Here is a 19,148-nt window from a genome sequence, read left to right on the forward strand (position 1 = left end):
CATGCGCCACTCCACTGTTAAAGAAGCATGATGAATCAAGTCTAGAGTATCATTCTATATTTACTTAAAAGTAGAAATGTCATGCAGATGATCTTCTGCGTAATTAGATGACGCCAAGGTGCAAACTACACGAAACTGTACTTCCGACAGATCCCCAAACTGTTTTTCAATGTCTTTCTCATTGGCGAAAGCCTGTCTAAGGTATTGCAATACATTTGCCATCACAGTAAAACATGCATGGCGCCATTCCGTGATATCGCTTTCGGCAAAAAGTAGCATCATTTGAATAATTTCTTCGGGTTGATGTTTTTGTAGTACATTGGGAGATTTCACTAGAATCGCACTAATTGTTTCCATTAAAAAGGTTTCTTTGATCCCGGGCCCTGTTTCTTGGGCCTCACTAGCCAAAGTACTCAAAATTGAGGCAACAGATTTAGAATTGAAAAAGTTTAGTTGACTCAAGAGGTCTCGCAACTCTTGTAACAGCAAATAAAACTCATTCGAGTAATCCCTGAGTTTTGTAACCATTTGCAAAATTTCCTCCCAGATATCTTTGATTGCAGGAGAAAACAAAGATGGGACATTGTTCAATTTCTTATTCAATATAATCAGGCATTGTATCAAGACGATGGATTTTGATGCCATATTTAATGGAAAGAGAGATGTTTCATCCGTTGATATCAATAGAGTTCTACCAAGCTGTAATAGGGTTTCATATCCCTTCTGTACTTCAAGCCACTCTCGCATTGGTTGCTGTTGCGAGCACATAATCAGTCGGCCAATTAAGCAGTTTAAATGCATTATGGTAAACGAACGATTTTGGATTCTAGCAATCGCTTTTTTCATTTGATTTAAATTTTCATCTACATTTGCAGCATCAATCATTTTTGTAGCAAGTGTAATTTCGTAGTAGGTCAGAGAACCCAACAACTTATCCCCAAAAAAATTATCTTCGATTGATTTTCCTTCGATAGCTTCTAGCATCGTATTGACAAGAAGTTCTGCTGATAAATTGGACGGCTCTAAATTGTTCATCGGCTCGGGTTTTTTGCCTATTTCTATGCTGTTAAGTGCTTGACTCAGTTCTTTGGATTGTCGCTCTGTTAGTGGAGTCACCGGTGACCTGTCCCTTTCAAATGAGGCTTTTCTTGACATGTCATTTCCAATTTCCATATTTTCCTCAAAGGCATCTGCTTTTACAGATGATGATGGATGACTTGTTTCGGCATTTATCACCTTTGGAGATGCATCACTAAACTTCACAGTATGTTCCTGTCTCTGTGAGGCAAAAATATCGCTTAAAGTGACGCTATTCCCTTCTCCATTGTCGATCATCTTGGAGTCTCCATCCAAATCTATCGTTGAAGCATTTGATTCATGTGGCCTTGCAACTTCATAAATGCTAACAACTTTTGTGATTTCAGAGACTCTAGGCTCCTCATTACTTTTACCATTAAGCGAAATCGCATCTGCATTTTCTTCAAGAGGAGATGTTAAACTTGGATCATGATATACCACACTTCCTCCACTAATACTACGGCTCTGACCAAATGGATTTACCATTGTCATCTCAAGATACTTTCGATCATCTACAATGATGTTTTCCGTGTTACCGTTTCCATTGTTTTCTAAATTATCATTTTCATCATTATCAAGCTGGCGACTGCTAGTTGAATTATTGCGATTGATGATTTGCTCAATTTCTGTGCTTTCAATACTACCTTTTTTTTCCAATTCTTCGCAAATTTTTAGTTTTGTGGGCATAGAATTGATACTCTGTACCGCTGATGTGAATGAAGTCTCGTCATGTGCATGCATTTTCTCAAAACACTCGATATACAGACATTCATCAAACTCCTGCCCATATAAAGCACCAAGCTTTCGTATTAGAGTCTGAATAACATTTGAATTGACCTGTTGATTATTCAGTACCAAACTAAAAACTTTTATCAGTAGACCAAAGCAAAAATTCAATATGAATTGCTTATATTTCATGTAGTACAGGGATAATTCCGGATTGTTTTCAACTTCTCTATCATCAGAGATTGAGTTTAAATGTGCAAACAGTTCTGAGATTGCTTCCAGCAAAGCAGTCGGTGTCAATCGATGCATTATATCTTCATTTAAATCAACAAAATTGATCGCATGAATTTCAATGACGAAGGTTAACGGCATTGATTCGCAAAATGAAGAAAGGGAGAGAAGCGGTTTCAATTCTTGTGGGTATCGCAGCTTTATTAGCTTAATTGAATTTATCAGATGATTCAAATCAAGAGATTCATTCGTAGTAAAAGAATTGTTTTTCAGCAAGAATTTTTGCAAAGTTTGTACACCTTCCTTTATATTGTCAGGTGAACTCGAATCCAAATTTTGGTACATTAGCTTCCCATCAAATTGGTCCTCATTGTTCAAATATTTAGAGATTAAAGTATTTGAGTGAACGCCCGAAAAATCACTCGTAAGATCAATTTGAATTGTGTTCTCGACATCGTGACGATGTTCGAACGAAGACGTATCAATATGAGGGGTAAGCTGAGAAAAATGTGACCGCTCCTGATATTGTTCAGTTGTTAATGATCGCTTGGTCAACATTGGCGGAGGGGCACTCACTTTTCTTCTGTTTAAGACATTTGGCACGATATCAGTTGGGGCATATTCACTGGTAGATCTACCATTTGAAGTCCTTTGAACAGAAGCATTATAGGAATGAGTTGGTCGTGCATAACTGGGATATTTTCTGTGATGATAATTGTTTCTGCTCGAGTTTTCCACAATTGAAAAAGGGTTAGTGGTTGAAGTTCGTGCTGATGTATTTAAATGGTAGTTTAGTTCCAGATGACTTGGTATTGATAGTTCTATTGCCTTCTTTAATTGAGAAGAAAATTGTGTTAGGAGGAAATTTTTAGCATTAAGAGTATAGCCCTTGTAATAATACCAAAACGTTAATCTCATTGATTCTCTCACGGAGGTCTGGGCATCTGTGATACCTTTTTTTAGCCACTCTTCGATGTATATTAAAGAGTTATCCAAAACTTTCGAATCCGTAAATTCTATTAAAAAAATTCTTAATAATAGTGCCGAACAGTTCCTTGGAGTGATTGATTTTTCATTTATCAACATTAAGCAGTTATGGAATAATTTTTGATGGAATCCGATATTGGTAAACATTATAATTAAACAACTCAGAGCAGATGTTGATGCTATCTTTTTTGCTGTTGTTAGCAAATTTTTCAAAATGGAAAACATTTGATCCAGAATTCCTAGATCAAGTTCTTTAGTGAATATTTGTAAAAAATCCTTAAAAACTTCACATGCCGTCATTGATAATGTAGTCCTTAAAGAAAGAACTGCTTTGCCGATACATTCAAACGTTTGTAATTCTTTACATAATGTAATAAACTGTGAAGAGTTATTGTTGGCGAAAGTGGTTCGTATAATTTTCCTTAATTCTGTTAAATTCGCTTGCCTTAATCTCCAATTTTGTTCAGTTTCCTTTGGATTCTGAAATGGTACCAATAAGTTCTCCAAAACCGATGTAATGTTGTCACATGTTAGGTCATTGGGGTAGCCCGTTAAAACATTTTCAGATTGTCTTGGATGAATATTGCAATCTTCCATAATACGACCGATCTCAAAATTAACATCGAAAGTGTGCGGCTCTTGTGCATTTTCCTCGATCTCGAAAAGTTTTTTTACAGAGTCATCACGAATCTGGGAGAATACCTCCTTCTCCTGATTCTTAAAGTTTTTAGAAATTACCTCTTGTATCACTTTCACAACATCAACTTGGCTCCCGTGACATCTACTAACCACATCAGAGAGCTTGGAGAGTAAACGAGTATCGAATGCCCCATCAATCTTCTCGTGTTTCTTGATCATCTGTAATAACTCATCCACGACTAGCAGAAACCGCAGCAATCGTTTATCATCATGTTCATATCTTGCAAATAACACTAACATACAGTCTGTGAGGATGCTTGGTTGTAAAAGGTATATAGCTTCGAACGCCTTGACAGAACTTAACCAGCAATTCTTGCTGTCGAACGCTTCAAAGCTCTCCAACATAAAAAGATGTACCGTTATGTTCTCCACAATCTGCAAACTGTCAAAAAAGGAGGGGCGTTGCATCACCACGCGTTTCACAAGATAGCAAAGCGATGAGTGTGCCAACATGACCAATTTGAAGGCTCTTGCGAAAGAATAAGTGTCGAGAACAAATATCAAAGCCTCAAAGTATCTCGGAATAGACGCCACATGTACGAGCTCCTTCTTTACGTGACCTTTGAACCTGGCCAACAGCTGAATGCTCTGTTCTACATGGGCACGATCTGATTCGCTATCATTTCCAACTGCACCGGCTGTACCATTAGCAACAAGTTTTTCGTATAATGGGAAACCAGAATCAAAACCGTCAGTATCGGACATGCAAAAGGATCACTGCTCTAAATTACAAATACATATAATGCCAAACGAACACCTCTCGAACTTACGTGTACTTGTAGCATGTACCTCTCTCAAAATTTAACCGCCATCGCCGACTTCCTTCGTTTTGCAAACATAAACAAAGGCGCCCAGGACGCTACGATAAAGTCAAAACAAAACCGTCCCAGCTATTTTTCGTTGATGTCCGGGCAACAAGGGGAGCCGAGAAAAACAAGTAATGAAATCAAAAAACATTCCATGACATTCTATCAAGTTCTATTAAGTTCTATGAGATTCTGAAAATTGTTCTCCCTTGCCGCCCTTGTGGCAATACCGCAAACGGAAATGCCACCGTGAACGGAGAGGCAGGAAGGGGAACGCGTTATGCGCTATGCGGTAGCAATCGGACTGCGCCTACACACAAATACTTCGATCCGTAATCGCAACTGGGATGATTCGGGCGGCGCGCTGTAATTTTGCTTCGGGTAATTTCAAGCTCATTCTGAGTGCTTTTTGCAGGGATGGGGGATGGCTTTTTGTATGATGCCTCGTTTTACCTCGTTTTACCTCTTTTGTGGTCTTTTGATCTGCTGTAGTCATCCTTCAGAGTATTGATTTGTACCACATATGCATATATATATATATATATACCCTTTTTATCGTTCCTCTTGCAGTTTATTTGCTGAATAGAATTATCAATATAAATCATTCTTTGGTTCGATCAATCCACCTACTTAACTGTATAGCCAAGATGTCTTCAGCTCTTTACAAACAAAATACAAACTTCACACACTCAACCGGTTCATTTTTGAAAAGTGCACCAGTAGAATTGACTACAGTCAAGGGCTATAATGATTTCGTCTCCAAGCTGGAAAAGAAGAATGATAAAATATCCACAATCTTGAGCGAAGACAAAAGCCAAGGCTACGTGTTGCAGGATGGCGAAGTGATTGCTACAATATATGGCGAGGCGAAGGACTACCTTTTGAGTCTCGGTGGTATGACTGAATAGAGCAATGCGCGGCTAAGGAGTATCTCGATGTTTATATAAAATTATAGAATTTTGATATGCGATTATATCTTCTAATTCAAACGGTTTCATCTCCCTGTTTATTTTCCCCTGAGTATGTCTGTATATCTATCTATATACACGAGCATTTAAAATTAAATCTAAATATTATTTGTTCTATTTTTTTGTGTTGTTTCCCCATTTCATTTTTGTTTTTGCTTGTGTTAAACAGCTGTCGTGTGTGCATGTGCATGCGTATGCGTGTGGGTTTGAGTGTGTAGTGTTAGTGGACGCTGCAGTAAATGCCCCATTCTCTCGATCTTGGTGCGCAGATAACCCTCTATTTCCTTGGAATCTATACCCTGATGTTCGTGTGTCCAGTGTAGAGGTACCATTGGCACGCGTTCAACGCACGTTAGCAATCCGGGCTCCTCAATTTGTTCAATCTTGTCAGGGTTATTGGTCAACAATCTTATGTTTTCAATGCCCAGGTCAATCAGTATGGATTTGCCTATGGAAAAGTCTCTGCCGTCGACCGGATGATTCAGTAGGATATTGGCCTGTACTGTGTCTGCACCCAAATCTTGCAAATTGTATGCCTTTAATTTTTCGCCAAGACCAATACCACGGCCTTCTTGTCTCAGGTAAACTATAACACCATGCCCCGAGCCACCTATAATGCCGGATTCTTCCTCCTGACTGCATGCAATCAATTTTCCAGCTCTATCAAACTGCTCTCCACAATCGCATCGCGCACTCCACGCAGTTTCTCCCGTGTAGCACTCGCTATGTATTCTTACCAACGTCTTTTCCGTGTGCCCGTCCCAAGTTGACGATGAGTCCGCCGCAAGTTCACCAGTTTCACGGTCAAACTGCATCGAGAGTCCAAGTCTCTCATCAATATCGGCCGAGGTCCTTCCTGGATAAAGCTTCCCCACATACGCACCTCTTATCATTCTATCCTGTTGAGTCTCGTTAGGCCTCCTGGCAAAAAGAGACCGCGATCTTATGTCCTCCCCAAATACTATAGCCAGGTGCTCTTTATCATCACGGTCATTGGTATACAGATGAAGAAAAATATCCGGTCCTTGTGTTGTTGGTATACGAGCTCTTGCAATACATTTAGCTTCTGGCATGGCCTTCTTCGTCACTGAGTCTACAGTCATCTCTAGCTATATTTCCCTTTAACCGCAACCACTGCTCGAACCTGTATACTGTGTTTTGTACAATTTTCCATCTCCAGCAGGTATATATGTGAGAAGTTGTTCGAATGATAAAAATGATAAAAATGAGTCGAACCGAGCCGGCTTACCTAATGGCTACTAATGGGCTTTTCAGTGTCGTGGAAACTGATGTGGGGAGATGTCACTGCGAGTGTATACGACATAAAAGAAACATGGATGACATAAAGTCGTGAACAGTGAACACCTGTGGTCGTCAGCGATGACTAATTTTACCCGGCACCAGTGTCTGTCTCGAACACCACACAGCCCACACGCCAACCGCCCACCTTTTCATATCGCCGTACACGGTTACAGCAGAAATCTGCCACGCGTTTTTGCAACTGCTGATGCAACGCCACAGTTTTTTAACTGCACGATTGGCTTAACCATGGGAGGACCGGATGTACTAGCTGATCTCCAATAGTGCAAAAAAAGAACGGACTTAAGCTACCTTCAAGGTATTGGTTTTTAGGCACAAGTTGTTCCTGTTGCCTGACAGTTCCTGCTTTGGAGGATCCTGAACCACATCAATTCCAAATTCCAAGGATTTGCAACGCATGACCGCCTTGCGTTGGAAAGGTTGTTGAAGTCCTCGAAGTGAACCGTTGTTCGCTGCATCGAGTGTGGTTCCTGCGAGAAATCCAGAAACGAGCTTCAGTGAAGATTTTGAAGCATTTCTTATGCAAAGACTTTCCTGATCGTTTGTAATACGTCAAGCTAAAGAACGCACTGCAGGTGAAAGTATCGCGGGATTTGCAAGAGATTTACGGAACCGTAGAGCTAGCCGGCAGTCAACACGGCGAAACGGGGGAAGTGATGCGCCCGAGAGCGGTTGCTGCTGTCTTACGTATGTACAAGGGCGCATGTAACACACAACTGCTACCGCGCCGGTGAGTTTCCTCTCTAGGCGAAGCGACGAGCTCGATATGTGCATTATCATACATACGGTAGCACTACGACGCTAGTATCTTAGATCGTATAGTCGATTTTTCTATCTGGTCCCCGCATCTAGTGGTAAACAAAGAAAATCAAAAATGATTGACATTTTCTCCTTTTCCAGACAAAAATCTTAATTCGGCAAAGATATAGCTTATTCTGGACAACCACAGATCCCACAAGAATAGAGGAGTTTCACTTCCAACATCTCCTTAGTCTGCTTCCGGCCTTCCTATACAGGTCTCTGCTGATGCTGACTCTACACAAGTCCACAAGCAAGTCAACAGTTGCCATTGCACTTGCAACTCAGGGCGCATCTATTCACTCACTCACTACAGTCTACAAAGATAACGGTCTGCCTAGCCGCCAAAAAAAAAAATCGCCCGAGCTTCGCCGCTACAGCGGATCAACACACTTGTCGTTGCCCTCTTTGGGTATAATTTCAGACAAGAAAAACAAGTAAATAAAACGGGTCTTCTTGTCGTAGGCGATATCTCTACCTCTCGGTTCGTAAAGACTGAAGAGGCCACTGCATTTTTAAGCTTTTTATATCATGCCCTGATTAGGAAGTATGGCGAATATAAAGATGTCAGTCGCGACATCATCAGTGAACTACAACCGCGAAAGGTCTACCTGTAGAATGCTGTGAATCTGCCAGAGCAATATTACAAGTGGGGGAGGGCGATCAACAAGAAGCAAGCAAAAAGAAAATCAAAGTCACACTTCGTACACCCCTTTTGAAACTACGTTCAATTGAGTTACACAATTTCTAGCTGACCTTTCTTTTGCATCGCCGCCTATTTTCTGGCAACCCTGAAATGGTGCGCTTCATCGACTTCACAAGTCTGAGCTTTTCGTGTGCTGAAACTTGATCGCCCTGTCTTCGCCTTCACTGAAACAAAAGCGTTTCTCCAGCTCAACATCTGATCCAATAGCACGAGCAACCGGAGGATTCTTAATACAACGAATCACAGTAATTGCATCATCGTTTTCTTTCGTATGCTTACTGCCAACGCACATTTTTTCCTAATTTTCTTGTTTTTCTTATTTTCTTCTTGTGAGCATTCTTCTTAGCAATTGGGGCGGCAGGAGACTTGAAAAAAAGAAAAAGCAATTAGGCATACCGCAGTTGAATATCAGTCAGAAAAGGAATTAAACATTTTGTCCAATCCTGTCTGTATAACCAAATCATTATCAAATGATATTTGTTAAGCATCTCAGTTTTGCAAATAAGAAATTTATACATATACTAGTGCGGGAAAATTTGTTATCCCTAAATTTTTGGTTTTTATAGTTTCTTCAGTGCGTACGCTTTCACATCATCATTACTTGGATAGTCGCACTTGGCTTTTGAGCTTTTGAGCCTGTAGATTGTTTTTTTTTTAAATTTGAAATTTTTGACTCAATCCACAGTACAGGCAAAGGAAAAAGGAAAGCATAAAATAACTGGTCGTTGGTGAAAAAAACAAATAAAGCGCTAACAAGATATAGATATACATCGAATCCGTTCCATCCGCTCAACCCGCTCACACAAATAATTTGCTGTGTGTCTGTCTATCGAATTCATTTACCCATCGAATTAGCAATAGTACTTCAAGTTTGTATTTATTCCCACATTCCTAGTATACTTTTTCAAACAAGGCCGAAGTAAGCTTTTGATATTGTTTTGAAAATTGGAACGTGAAACGATTTTAAAAAATAAAAGAAAAAAAATAAAAAGAAAACCAGACAAACAAACATAATAGATAAAACCTTCTGTAAGATGTCTGAGTCTGGGATGGGATCAGGATCAGGATCAATGTTGCCCACAGGTGTTGATTCGCGAGTAACGGCGGCAAGTGTCGCCACTGCTAGCACCACTTTTCCAACCATTAATCACAGGGTCTTATTGTCGTTAAGGGAGGGCGCCAAAGTCATAGGTACCAAGGGAGCGACCATTCAACGGATCAGGGAGAACAATGATGTCAAGATCGGGCTCTCTGAGAAACAGGCAGGGTGCTCGGATAGGGTGTTGTCGTGTGCCGGTAGAATACCCAACGTGGCCAATGCGTTAGGAGAGATTGTGGAGGTACTAAACGATTATGACGCCAGTCATGATACAGAAGGCAATTCAATTGGTGCGGTGAAGTATCCGTACCACTTTTTGAATCCAATCTTGCCACCGCCTTCAAAGGATGAGATCAAGGATTCTGAGCAGCTGAAGAATATTGGATCGTTGAGGCTATTAACTACAAACTCTCAATTGTCTTCGATAATCGGTAAAGGGGGATGTAGAATCAAATCATTAATCGATAAACACGGTGTTAAAATCGTGGCGTCGAGAGATTTTTTACCTGATAGTGACGAAAGAATATTAGAAATGCAAGGATTTCCGGGTTCCATTACCATAACCTTGATGGAAATTAGTGAAATATTATTGAATGAAATCGATATCAATTTCGGTTCTGAGACTCGTTATTATCCGCATTTAAGATCTCACAGTTCAGCAAATTCTCATCCAAACACCTATCCTCAACCACATGTATATCAAAATCAAGGTGGCAATACAAATTTAAGAGCCACCAACAGACAGTACAATTCATCAGCATCACACAACATTCCTAGGAATGTTTCAACTAATATTGCAATCACACCAAATAAATCAAATTGGTCAAGTGGTACAGATAATGAGAAGCGCTATTCTAATGAATTCAAAGTTATTTTAAGGGTTCCAGAAATTTATGTTGGAGCCATTGTAGGCCGTCAAGGTAATCGAATTGCCAATTTGAGGAAATTTTCAAAGACAAAAATTATAGTAGATAAAAAGGATGAATCTGCAGATCCAACAAATTCGCATAGAAATTTTACTATTACTGGTGACCTTTTGAAAAATGTTAAATTGGCGGAATCCATGTTACTGAAAAATCTAGATGCAGAAATCGAAAGACGTCAAGAAAGAGTCAAATCAAAACTTTCAAAAGGTAATTGAAATACGCACAGAAAAATGTGAATCTCTTAGCATTCTGATAGCATTAAATCATTATTGTTAACATATCGCAAGAGAAATAAAAGCATTCATAAACAGTTCTTATCACTATTATCATCATCATTATCCATTATTGTTATCAATTATCGTTATTATTTTCATTAAAAGTCATCATTCATATTACTCATCATAATTCATCATCATCACATTTACTCATCATCATCATCATCATCATCATCATCATCATCATCATCATCATTTAATCATCATCATCATCATTTAATCATTGTCATCATTTTTTTTTTAAAACTTTTTTTCACGCAAAGATTTTACATCTACAGTCTCTTCTGCTTCTAATTCATTTTGTATCATATTGAAATGTATCCATACCTTTGAAAGACTAGTCTGCTCAATTGTTATATGACAGATAGATAACAAAAGTCACGTCAAATATTCCTCTCAAAAACAGAAAATACAAGTCAAAAAAAGATATAATATTTACTATGTACTTTAAAATAGTTTGAAAAAAAAAAAAATTAATAACAAAATTATCTCATGAATAATAACACTAAAATGATCATTCTTACTTTTTTTTTGGAAAACTTGGATTAAAAAAATCAATTCAACAAAAATATATATATGTTCAAAGAGTTGATTGATCTCCTTACCGAAATGCCACAAGTTTGTCTTTTTTTAACGCAGAAACTGCCTTTACAAAAATAAACTTCTCGAGCAGTTTATTGTTTGATTCATCGCAAAAATAAGAATGACAAATAAAAAATAATGGGAATTGCTAAGATCGTAGCCGGTTGTGAAAAAAATAGAAAGCAAAGGATTAGATCTAAGTCTAGATCAAACGATTCGTCTATTTGAATTTCTTACCGAATAGGATCATTTGTAATTGATCGTACAAAGCAATGACACCGGCACCGGCAACACCTCTCAAGATGTTAGCACCGCAACCCTTGAACAAAGATCCCATACCTTCAGCAGCAACAATCTTCCTGAAACAGTCGAAAGCACCGTCGTATTTGATAGCTTGACCAGAAGTCATCATCATTCTTCTTCTAACGGTATCCAATGGGTAAGAAGCAGTAGAAGCACCGACTGTAACAACCCAACCCAACACGAAAGAAGCCAAGAAAGAGCCTTCCAAGTTACCAGTCAATAATAATGGTTTCAAAGAATCGTAAAGACCAAAGTACAGACCTCTGTAAACAACAATACCAACAACAGATGGCAAGAACCCTCTGTATAGACCAGCAATACCGTCAGAAGCTAAGGTCTTCTTGTAGACATCGACCAGACCGTTGAATTGACGTTCACCACCCTTCTTGGAAGACTTGGAGTCAGCAGCCAATCTGGTTCTAGCGTAATCCAAAGAGTAGACAAACATTAAGGAAAGACCACCAGCGGCACCACCAGAGGCCAAGTTACCGGCAAACCACTTAGCGTAACCCTCCTCCTTCTTGAAACCGAACAACGACTTGATCTTGTCCTTGAACGCAAAGTTCAAAGCTTGAGTTGGAAAGTAACGAATGACGTTAGCGGTGTTACCTCTCCAGAAAGAAATGATACCCTCCTGTTGAGCAGTTCTCTTGAAACAGTCACCGATACCCTTGTATTTGCTGTCCAAGGAACCTTGTTTGATCATTTCATCTTGGTTTTGAATCAAAAGCTTGACTCTTTCGATTGGTGAAGCTACTGTCTTCGCAACAGCAGCACTAACACCACCCATTAGAAAATCGACAAGAAAACTGGATTGTTGCTTCTCAGACATTTTGATTATTTGTTCTGTGATATGTTACTTTAGAATACTCCTGATGTAGAATAGTCTTTGAAACTCTAAGCAATAGACACCTGCACTCCCAGTAACTCGCTGTACGTTAAAGCCAAACACGTATTTATATATATTTATATATATATATACCTTTGATTACCGTGTATGTATGTGAAATTCGTCCAAATGTACCTCCTTCCGCTCACAAACCAATTATTTTCTTTCACTTGATAAATTGCTCCCCCTCTCCGGAATTATAGTGGCAGAACCCCCGAAATGTAAATTCTGATCATAAAAAATTTTTTTCATCTCAAATCGAAATCCGAAAGAAATTTTATTTGATCCTTAAAGAAAAAGGAACTTGCGCTGAGAGAAAAGCTTGCAGAAACAACTTAGCGCGGTTACCTGTTTCGGTAAAAACGAAAATTGGCATAATCCGAGCCCACACAGAGAGGAACGGCCCCCGTCTGGCTCCTTGACTGTTGTTCACCCCCGCCATTCCCATTCGCGGTGCACGGTGTGATGTATGGGCACGGCCAATTGGAGGATTCTATTTCTGGGCCAGTTCGCGATCATCGCCATGCACGGCGACCCGGTGACTTGTTTCTTTACTGGCACCTTCTCCTTCCTCGGCTGCGATAGGAGGACCGAGGTCGGCGGCCGTGGGTTGCGAGGCTTTTGCGCACGTGCGTGTCATGTGATTCTCACGTGCGCTGAAGAATGCTTAGATCGCCCCTCCCAGTGTGTCTCTACGCAATATTTTGCTGCTCCCTCAGCACTTTTTCCAGCTGTGCCTTGTTTTTGAAATCCTGTCGCCAGTTGCAAATGGGGCAACGTAACTGTTTGCCCCAGTATATGGGGAAGAGTGGGATGAACCAGATTGAGATGAACTCTTTCCGTTTCACAGGGCCGACACTCCTGTTGTGACAGTTCGGACAGTAGATCGCGTTTAACTTGGGGTCGTTGGCGTATGGGGTATCCCACTGCTTCACACCGCATATGATAGGTATACAGACAAATGACATCTTGCAAGCAACTGTGCTGGGGTGTTCGCTCGCGAGGAGTAATCTTTGAGTCGTCGCGTTACGACCCTTAAACGGGCGGCGGCATATATCCATATATATAATTATGTTTAGTGTTCAGGTCTGCGCATTCAAGGGCGGCTAAAGCTATTTTTTTGTCATTTGCTACAAAGCAAAAACCCGTGCAGCCGCAGTCGCAGCGCCTACTTGCACGATCCATTTTCCTGCCTGTGCAAGAAGCAGTAGAAGTGACGGTTTAGAGGGCGAGGTGCTCGCAATTGCCCGCTGCCCTGGAGGAATGGCGAATACGTCCATGGCTCCGTTACGAGATCTGGGCAGAGTTATCGGTCATACAAGAACACTCCCACCTTGTTGTTGATTGTTTCTTATTTGCATTTTTGCTACACACTAAACGCAGTTTCGCTACCTATGTTACTCCGGTGCATCGAAGGTTCATGATCGTGACCTCGTCGTTGTGGAACGTTCAAAATGGCCGACAGGTCGTCAGGAGCATGCCGACGTTGAACAGGAAACTTCCATGGCGCGCGTGCACCTCATGGGAATTGAGACTCTTGAGAAATCTGTGACGAAGAGCCGCTAAGAACAGGACGGGGAAGCAGGACTGTAAAGTGAAAATTCTCCCAATTGGGAAACAACGGTACCTGCTCTCAAGTATGTCTACGGTAGCGTTCATTTCACATTTTCTGGTAAGGCTGGCAAAAAGAAACATCGGAAAAGAAACAAGTACTTGGTAGCCACGAGCTTCCTCGAGATCCCAGGAAAAAAAAGAAATCTAGACAAAAAAGAAAGAAAGGGTCCCTATCATGGAAGTTAAAGTGCTCATTTCGGACATGTGTAAGTTCCATGCTCAAACTGGACTGGGTTTACTGTTCCTTGTATGCCAAGACCACGACCGATCGGGACCATGGACGAAGAAAGTGGGACCGCCATATTTGAGGTCCAACGGGCGATTGGTGCTATTTTCTGAATAGCTGATGGCATGTGTAATCCAAGTGATGGCATGGAGCGATGCAATTAGTCTTTCTCGCTGGCTCCGATCGCATTTTTGTGATCGACGGACACGCTATCCTACAATTTGCTCGTGATTCATTTACAAAAAGACTATATGTTCGACCAACTTCAAGTTGAGTCGGGACTTTTATTTTTTCTTTTTCAGCCTACTACTCGCGTGAAGATAAGAACGGACAATTCTCGTTCAGGGAACCGAGCGTGCGTCTCACTCGCATTCTTTCCTACCTTGTGTGTTTACAATTTTCAGCAATTCCGTAGACCTGGCAGCTCAGTCAACCCCTTTGCTCGGATGCTACGAAGAATATGATATGTGTGCTAAGTCAAAAGACAATAGGAAACATGCAGGTTTGTGGAATCACTATACAGATAACAAGTCCTTTCCCTTTTTACATTTTTTTTTTTTTTTTTTCTTCCTTCCTTTACAGTGAGGAATCCACTAAATTTCACCTTCAAAAGTCTAAGCTCCCCAGAAAGCCGGTACCCATTACATCAGATCACAACATGGAACAGTGCATATCAGCATGTAATATATAGCGCTGCAATTTTCTTATACATATATACCTATGAATGTGGTCCCGTTTATCTATTATTCATTTCGCTCACTTGTAATTACTTCTTGAGGCCAGTTGTTTCGACGACGAATTATTCAAGAAGAGGCGTATATAATTTGTTAATTAGTACTTTCGCATTTGGCAGTATATCATTGAGGGAGTTTAAGGACTTATGTACTCACGAATCATTGAAGGCCTTGATATTCTCAGTGACACAAAAGACGAGTTGAATGATAATACTCTGAATTTTATTTCGAATGTAGGAATTTTCGATAGGGAGGTTGGAGACGATGCCGAAGAAAGTACTGTAGAGAATTGTAACTATGATTACCGCGAAATGAGTGAAGACAGCGATATTATAAATGATACATATTCGTTGGCGCAAAATCTAGATTTGAACTATCCTGTTAGTGCCAATGACTTTAGATCAAAAAAAGCCACTGAGTACTCAAATTTGAATTCAAACTTCAGCTCAGTTTCCCCTGTTATCACTATGAATTTTGGTAAGGACGTCAACTTCGGCTCTACTGGTAAAAATCAATTTGGGGATAGTCATGTCAACCAAGAATTTGGTTTCAATTTTGGGTTTGGACTCGTCGACAATGATACTATTGGTATCAAAGATAAGCACAATGAAATTAATAGAGATCCATTGATGTCATCAGTGGCTGGTTCAATCTCGAGTTCTTCTTTTTCACTTAATCTATCAAACGATCAGCTATCACCAAGTTCAATCTTATCATCAAATGATATCAAGTCATTTAACCAAAGTCAGTCAGATCTTGACAAGGACATAACAGTCGATCATGACTGCACACCAGCTTTGCAATCGATGGCGTCATCATCGTCCTTTCTGATGGTAAACATGCCAACAAAGGTAGCCGCAAGAAAATCCAAAGAAAGCTCCCCAGCTGGTAGATCGCCAACCATTAATTATGTGAAGCAACCAAGACAAGGTCGTTATACGGCTTCCAGAAGAACACCTGTCTCCTGTGCTGGAACCGATAAAAACACATTAACATCATTGAATCCTGCAGATTGTATGGATCCATTTACATCCAATGACAGTCTTTCACTTTCATCACAATCGGCAATACCAAATACAACTATGATATCAGGCATAAATTCATCGAATGCGGCAGGGCCGGTTGAAAATGATTTTAACAAAAAAGTCTCCGATTCAAGACTCTCAGCTCAAGGTTTAGCCCAAGTACTTAGATTGGATTCACCAGTGGAAGCTCTCAAAAGGGAAAGGTATATTTTGGATATCTTCGAGAACGAGTTGCATTATCCATTGGGCTACAAGACTTGGGTTCGCGATACGAAGAAAGAATACAGAACCAAACTGATTGATGAATTGCATGATCGTGTCAAGGAAAAATACCCTGAGTACGATCACCACGTTTTGGAGACTATAATACGGAGAGCGACTTACTACATGATGCAAAGCCGTCTGAGGAGAGAAAGAAGGGCAAAGGCTAAGGGTATTAAGGTATCTCGCTCAACAAGCGTATCAAGTTCGCTGTCATAGGACGCTCGCCAATTAAAGCAGCCGTAGGCTGCTATCACTACTATCATTAACAGAATGAAACCTAAACTAATTAAAAATCTTTCTAATATCATTTGTTTCATTGACATTATTTTTCTCTTTTTAGCAAATAAATTTGTAACTAATATTTTATCCTATTTCTACCAATAATATACATCTAATACACAATTGAGAATAATGATTGCCCACCATTACAGTTTAAAATTTTGTGAAAGCATTCTTCTTTGTCTTTTTCATTTTCTTGGCTTTCTTATAATCGTGATGTCGAGCATTTCTCCAACCCGATGTGCTAATCTTTTTATTCGGTTTAGAAATTTCTTCGCTAGCTTTGGCTTCCACTTCCATTGCATTACCATTAGATTTCTTCTCCAACTCCTTCATTTTTTGCTCCATCAGGTCTCTTTTGAGCTTTTCTGATATTCTTTCAGCTCTGGCATCAGCTACCTTCTGGAAAACATTATGACGTTTGATGGATTTGGCATGCAAATGCGACGATGCACGTATTGATTTAGCCATTGTATTTATAAAGTCCTCACTCAGCGATGTGTTGTACTTTTCTCAGCAGGAAACTTGTACTATCACATGCGTTAGAGATTATCTATGTCTTCTCATCGTTACATGTAAAATTTTCTCGAGACATCTTAGGAACCCTCGCTATCTCACGCAGCATGACAGTTTTAATGGACTGTTTTCTCTCTCCTCACCCGTACACCCATGTAATCTCTTGCACTAGTACCTCTTTTTTCTGTAAAAACAAATGATAAAAAGCTGCGTCACTTTTCGTGAAAACCTCATCGAGTCGACCGTTTGCGTCCCTCCACACGAATCGCCAGCAGATGCCTGCTACACACACCTGGTGGGCAGACGCACAGTCTGGTACCAGGAATTGCTTTGGAAGCCATACCGGAAGCTTGCGCCAATGACGGTGGGCCGGGAGCTAGACAGAGGAGATAGCGTAACGGCCGTCGGTTCCTGAGTGGTCTCTGCCTGGCGGAAAGGAAACACTTCCTATCTACGCTCGGGCAGAGCAGGGAGGGGGACAGTAAGTGCAATCCTTTACACTGAGGAATGGATAGTTTCTCTACAGTGTGCATTCTAGGTAGGAGGGTGGCCATCCATACTATCCAAAAAAAAGTTGAATAACGATATTATATCTTGCTGTTATTGCAAAGTATTGTATTCTAACTAGATCAAGAAAGACCACAAGCAAAAATGTATGTTTAAGAGACGAAAAAACGAAAGATGTGTAAGAGAAAGTGTAAGCAGATTGGACCCAGGAAAGGATGTAAGACAGATGTTGAAATATCTAGGATATCGTTGAGAGTAGCCTATATTTTCCAGGAGGAAGGGACTACTCAAAAAAGTAGAATTGCCGGAGGATTTGAAGGAAATGAAGGCACCCTGCAAATGAAATATCTAGGAAGCTCTTTCATTGGGAAATCTGTCACTTCTCTTCAAGTGTGAACATGCGCTTCAGCATCATGGCATCACATAAAGTTGCAAGGAATACATGTACTAACATATATCACTCACAATTTATTATAGGGCTAACTTACGTACTCAAAAGAGACTTGCCGCTTCTGTCATGGGCGTTGGTAAGAGAAAGGTTTGGTTGGATCCAAGTGAAACAACCGAACTTGCTCAAGCTAACTCCAGAGACTCGATCAGAAAGTTGGTCAAGAACGGTACCATCGTCAAGAAGGCCGTCACTGTTCACTCTAGATCTAGAACCAGAGCTTACGCTTTGTCCAAGAGAAATGGTCGTCACACTGGTTACGGTAAGAGAAAGGGTACGAGAGAAGCTCGTTTGCCATCTCAAGTTGTTTGGATCAGAAGATTACGTGTCTTGAGAAGATTATTGGCCAAGTACCGTGATGCTGGTAAAATTGACAAGCACTTGTACCATGTTTTGTACAAGGAAGCTAAGGGTAACGCTTTCAAGCACAAGAGAGCTTTAGTCGAACACATCATCCAAGCTAAGGCTGATGCTCAACGTGAAAAGGCTTTGAAGGAAGAAGCTGAGGCTAGAAGATCTAAGAACAGAGCTGCTCGTGAGAGAAGAGCTCAAAGAGTTGCTGAAAAGAGAGAAGCTTTGTTGAAGGAAGATGCTTAAACTTAGGGATATTTAAGTGTTACTTTCTTGACAAATATAAATGTTTCTTTAATTTACATAATAACTTTGTTTTCTCAATTTCTTCTGTACGTTTATGTAGTATAAGCTTATACTAGATTTCCATTAATCAATTCAAAACAAATAAGCAGTTATAGTAGTTGAGAATTATAAATATTTGAAACAAATAGGACCGGCCCCTTTGTGTGTATTTTAAATCCATAAAGCATACGATGGTTTTATCGTTTATTGCAGTGTCTCTGTGAACATTTGAAGTTGGCCGATTACGATACCGTCATGATGTAGAGGAATATATTCTTTTGATCCAGGAATGAATTGGCCAGCCACAATTGGAGGGAACAAAACGTGTCTTCGCTGATATATCTGGCTTTCCTGTTTGTTCTTATTTCTATCTCTTTTTTGTAACTCACCATGCAGCGTCTCATTATAGACCCATTCGGATGCGCTGGTAATCATGATATTTCAATGATCTAAATAGTGCGTACTTACGGGGAGGCCGCTTAAATGTATCATATCTGTTTGATCTTC

The 19,148-nt window shown here is 40.2% G+C and overlaps 10 protein-coding genes across 10 annotated transcripts; 4 read left to right on the forward strand and 6 right to left on the reverse strand.

Moving 5' to 3' along the window:
* Nucleotides 1-60: 60 nt before the first annotated feature.
* STU1 (Stu1p) lies at nucleotides 61-4,425 on the reverse strand (the record flags this gene model as incomplete). The annotated part of the gene is made up of 1 exon (XM_037286209.1): nucleotides 61-4,425. One exon carries the CDS (start codon nucleotides 4,423-4,425, stop codon nucleotides 61-63), a length of 4,365 nt encoding a protein of 1,454 aa, XP_037142104.1.
* Nucleotides 4,426-5,173: 748 nt separating this feature from the next.
* HG535_0A03160 (uncharacterized protein) lies at nucleotides 5,174-5,434 on the forward strand (the record flags this gene model as incomplete). The annotated part of the gene is made up of 1 exon (XM_037286210.1): nucleotides 5,174-5,434. The coding sequence occupies one exon, from the start codon at nucleotides 5,174-5,176 to the stop codon at nucleotides 5,432-5,434; it is 261 nt and encodes an 86-aa protein (XP_037142105.1).
* Nucleotides 5,435-5,655: 221 nt separating this feature from the next.
* On the reverse strand, nucleotides 5,656-6,597 carry RIB1 (GTP cyclohydrolase II; the record flags this gene model as incomplete). Its single annotated transcript, XM_037286211.1, has 1 exon — nucleotides 5,656-6,597. The coding sequence occupies one exon, from the start codon at nucleotides 6,595-6,597 to the stop codon at nucleotides 5,656-5,658; it is 942 nt and encodes a 313-aa protein (XP_037142106.1).
* A 2,755-nt stretch (nucleotides 6,598-9,352) lies between these two features.
* Nucleotides 9,353-10,558, forward strand: HEK2 (Hek2p; the record flags this gene model as incomplete). Its single annotated transcript, XM_037286212.1, has 1 exon — nucleotides 9,353-10,558. One exon carries the CDS (start codon nucleotides 9,353-9,355, stop codon nucleotides 10,556-10,558), a length of 1,206 nt encoding a protein of 401 aa, XP_037142107.1.
* Nucleotides 10,559-11,420: 862 nt separating this feature from the next.
* Nucleotides 11,421-12,335, reverse strand: PET9 (ADP/ATP carrier protein PET9; the record flags this gene model as incomplete). The annotated part of the gene is made up of 1 exon (XM_037286213.1): nucleotides 11,421-12,335. The coding sequence occupies one exon, from the start codon at nucleotides 12,333-12,335 to the stop codon at nucleotides 11,421-11,423; it is 915 nt and encodes a 304-aa protein (XP_037142108.1).
* Nucleotides 12,336-13,084: 749 nt separating this feature from the next.
* HG535_0A03200 (uncharacterized protein) lies at nucleotides 13,085-13,453 on the reverse strand (the record flags this gene model as incomplete). Its single annotated transcript, XM_037286214.1, has 1 exon — nucleotides 13,085-13,453. One exon carries the CDS (start codon nucleotides 13,451-13,453, stop codon nucleotides 13,085-13,087), a length of 369 nt encoding a protein of 122 aa, XP_037142109.1.
* A 1,659-nt stretch (nucleotides 13,454-15,112) lies between these two features.
* On the forward strand, nucleotides 15,113-16,471 carry HG535_0A03210 (uncharacterized protein; the record flags this gene model as incomplete). Its single annotated transcript, XM_037286215.1, has 1 exon — nucleotides 15,113-16,471. One exon carries the CDS (start codon nucleotides 15,113-15,115, stop codon nucleotides 16,469-16,471), a length of 1,359 nt encoding a protein of 452 aa, XP_037142110.1.
* A 216-nt stretch (nucleotides 16,472-16,687) lies between these two features.
* On the reverse strand, nucleotides 16,688-17,005 carry HG535_0A03220 (uncharacterized protein; the record flags this gene model as incomplete). The annotated part of the gene is made up of 1 exon (XM_037286216.1): nucleotides 16,688-17,005. The coding sequence occupies one exon, from the start codon at nucleotides 17,003-17,005 to the stop codon at nucleotides 16,688-16,690; it is 318 nt and encodes a 105-aa protein (XP_037142111.1).
* Nucleotides 17,006-17,701: 696 nt separating this feature from the next.
* Nucleotides 17,702-18,602, forward strand: HG535_0A03230 (60S ribosomal protein eL19; the record flags this gene model as incomplete). Its single annotated transcript, XM_037286217.1, has 2 exons — nucleotides 17,702-17,703; nucleotides 18,035-18,602. Coding segments are annotated over 2 exons (570 nt in total).
* Nucleotides 18,603-18,845: 243 nt separating this feature from the next.
* On the reverse strand, nucleotides 18,846-19,076 carry HG535_0A03240 (uncharacterized protein; the record flags this gene model as incomplete). The annotated part of the gene is made up of 1 exon (XM_037286218.1): nucleotides 18,846-19,076. One exon carries the CDS (start codon nucleotides 19,074-19,076, stop codon nucleotides 18,846-18,848), a length of 231 nt encoding a protein of 76 aa, XP_037142113.1.
* Nucleotides 19,077-19,148: the final 72 nt, after the last annotated feature.

Source organism: Zygotorulaspora mrakii, chromosome 1, assembly GCF_013402915.1.
Source record: "Zygotorulaspora mrakii chromosome 1, complete sequence".
In the NCBI taxonomy this organism is placed as follows: domain Eukaryota; kingdom Fungi; phylum Ascomycota; class Saccharomycetes; order Saccharomycetales; family Saccharomycetaceae; genus Zygotorulaspora; species Zygotorulaspora mrakii.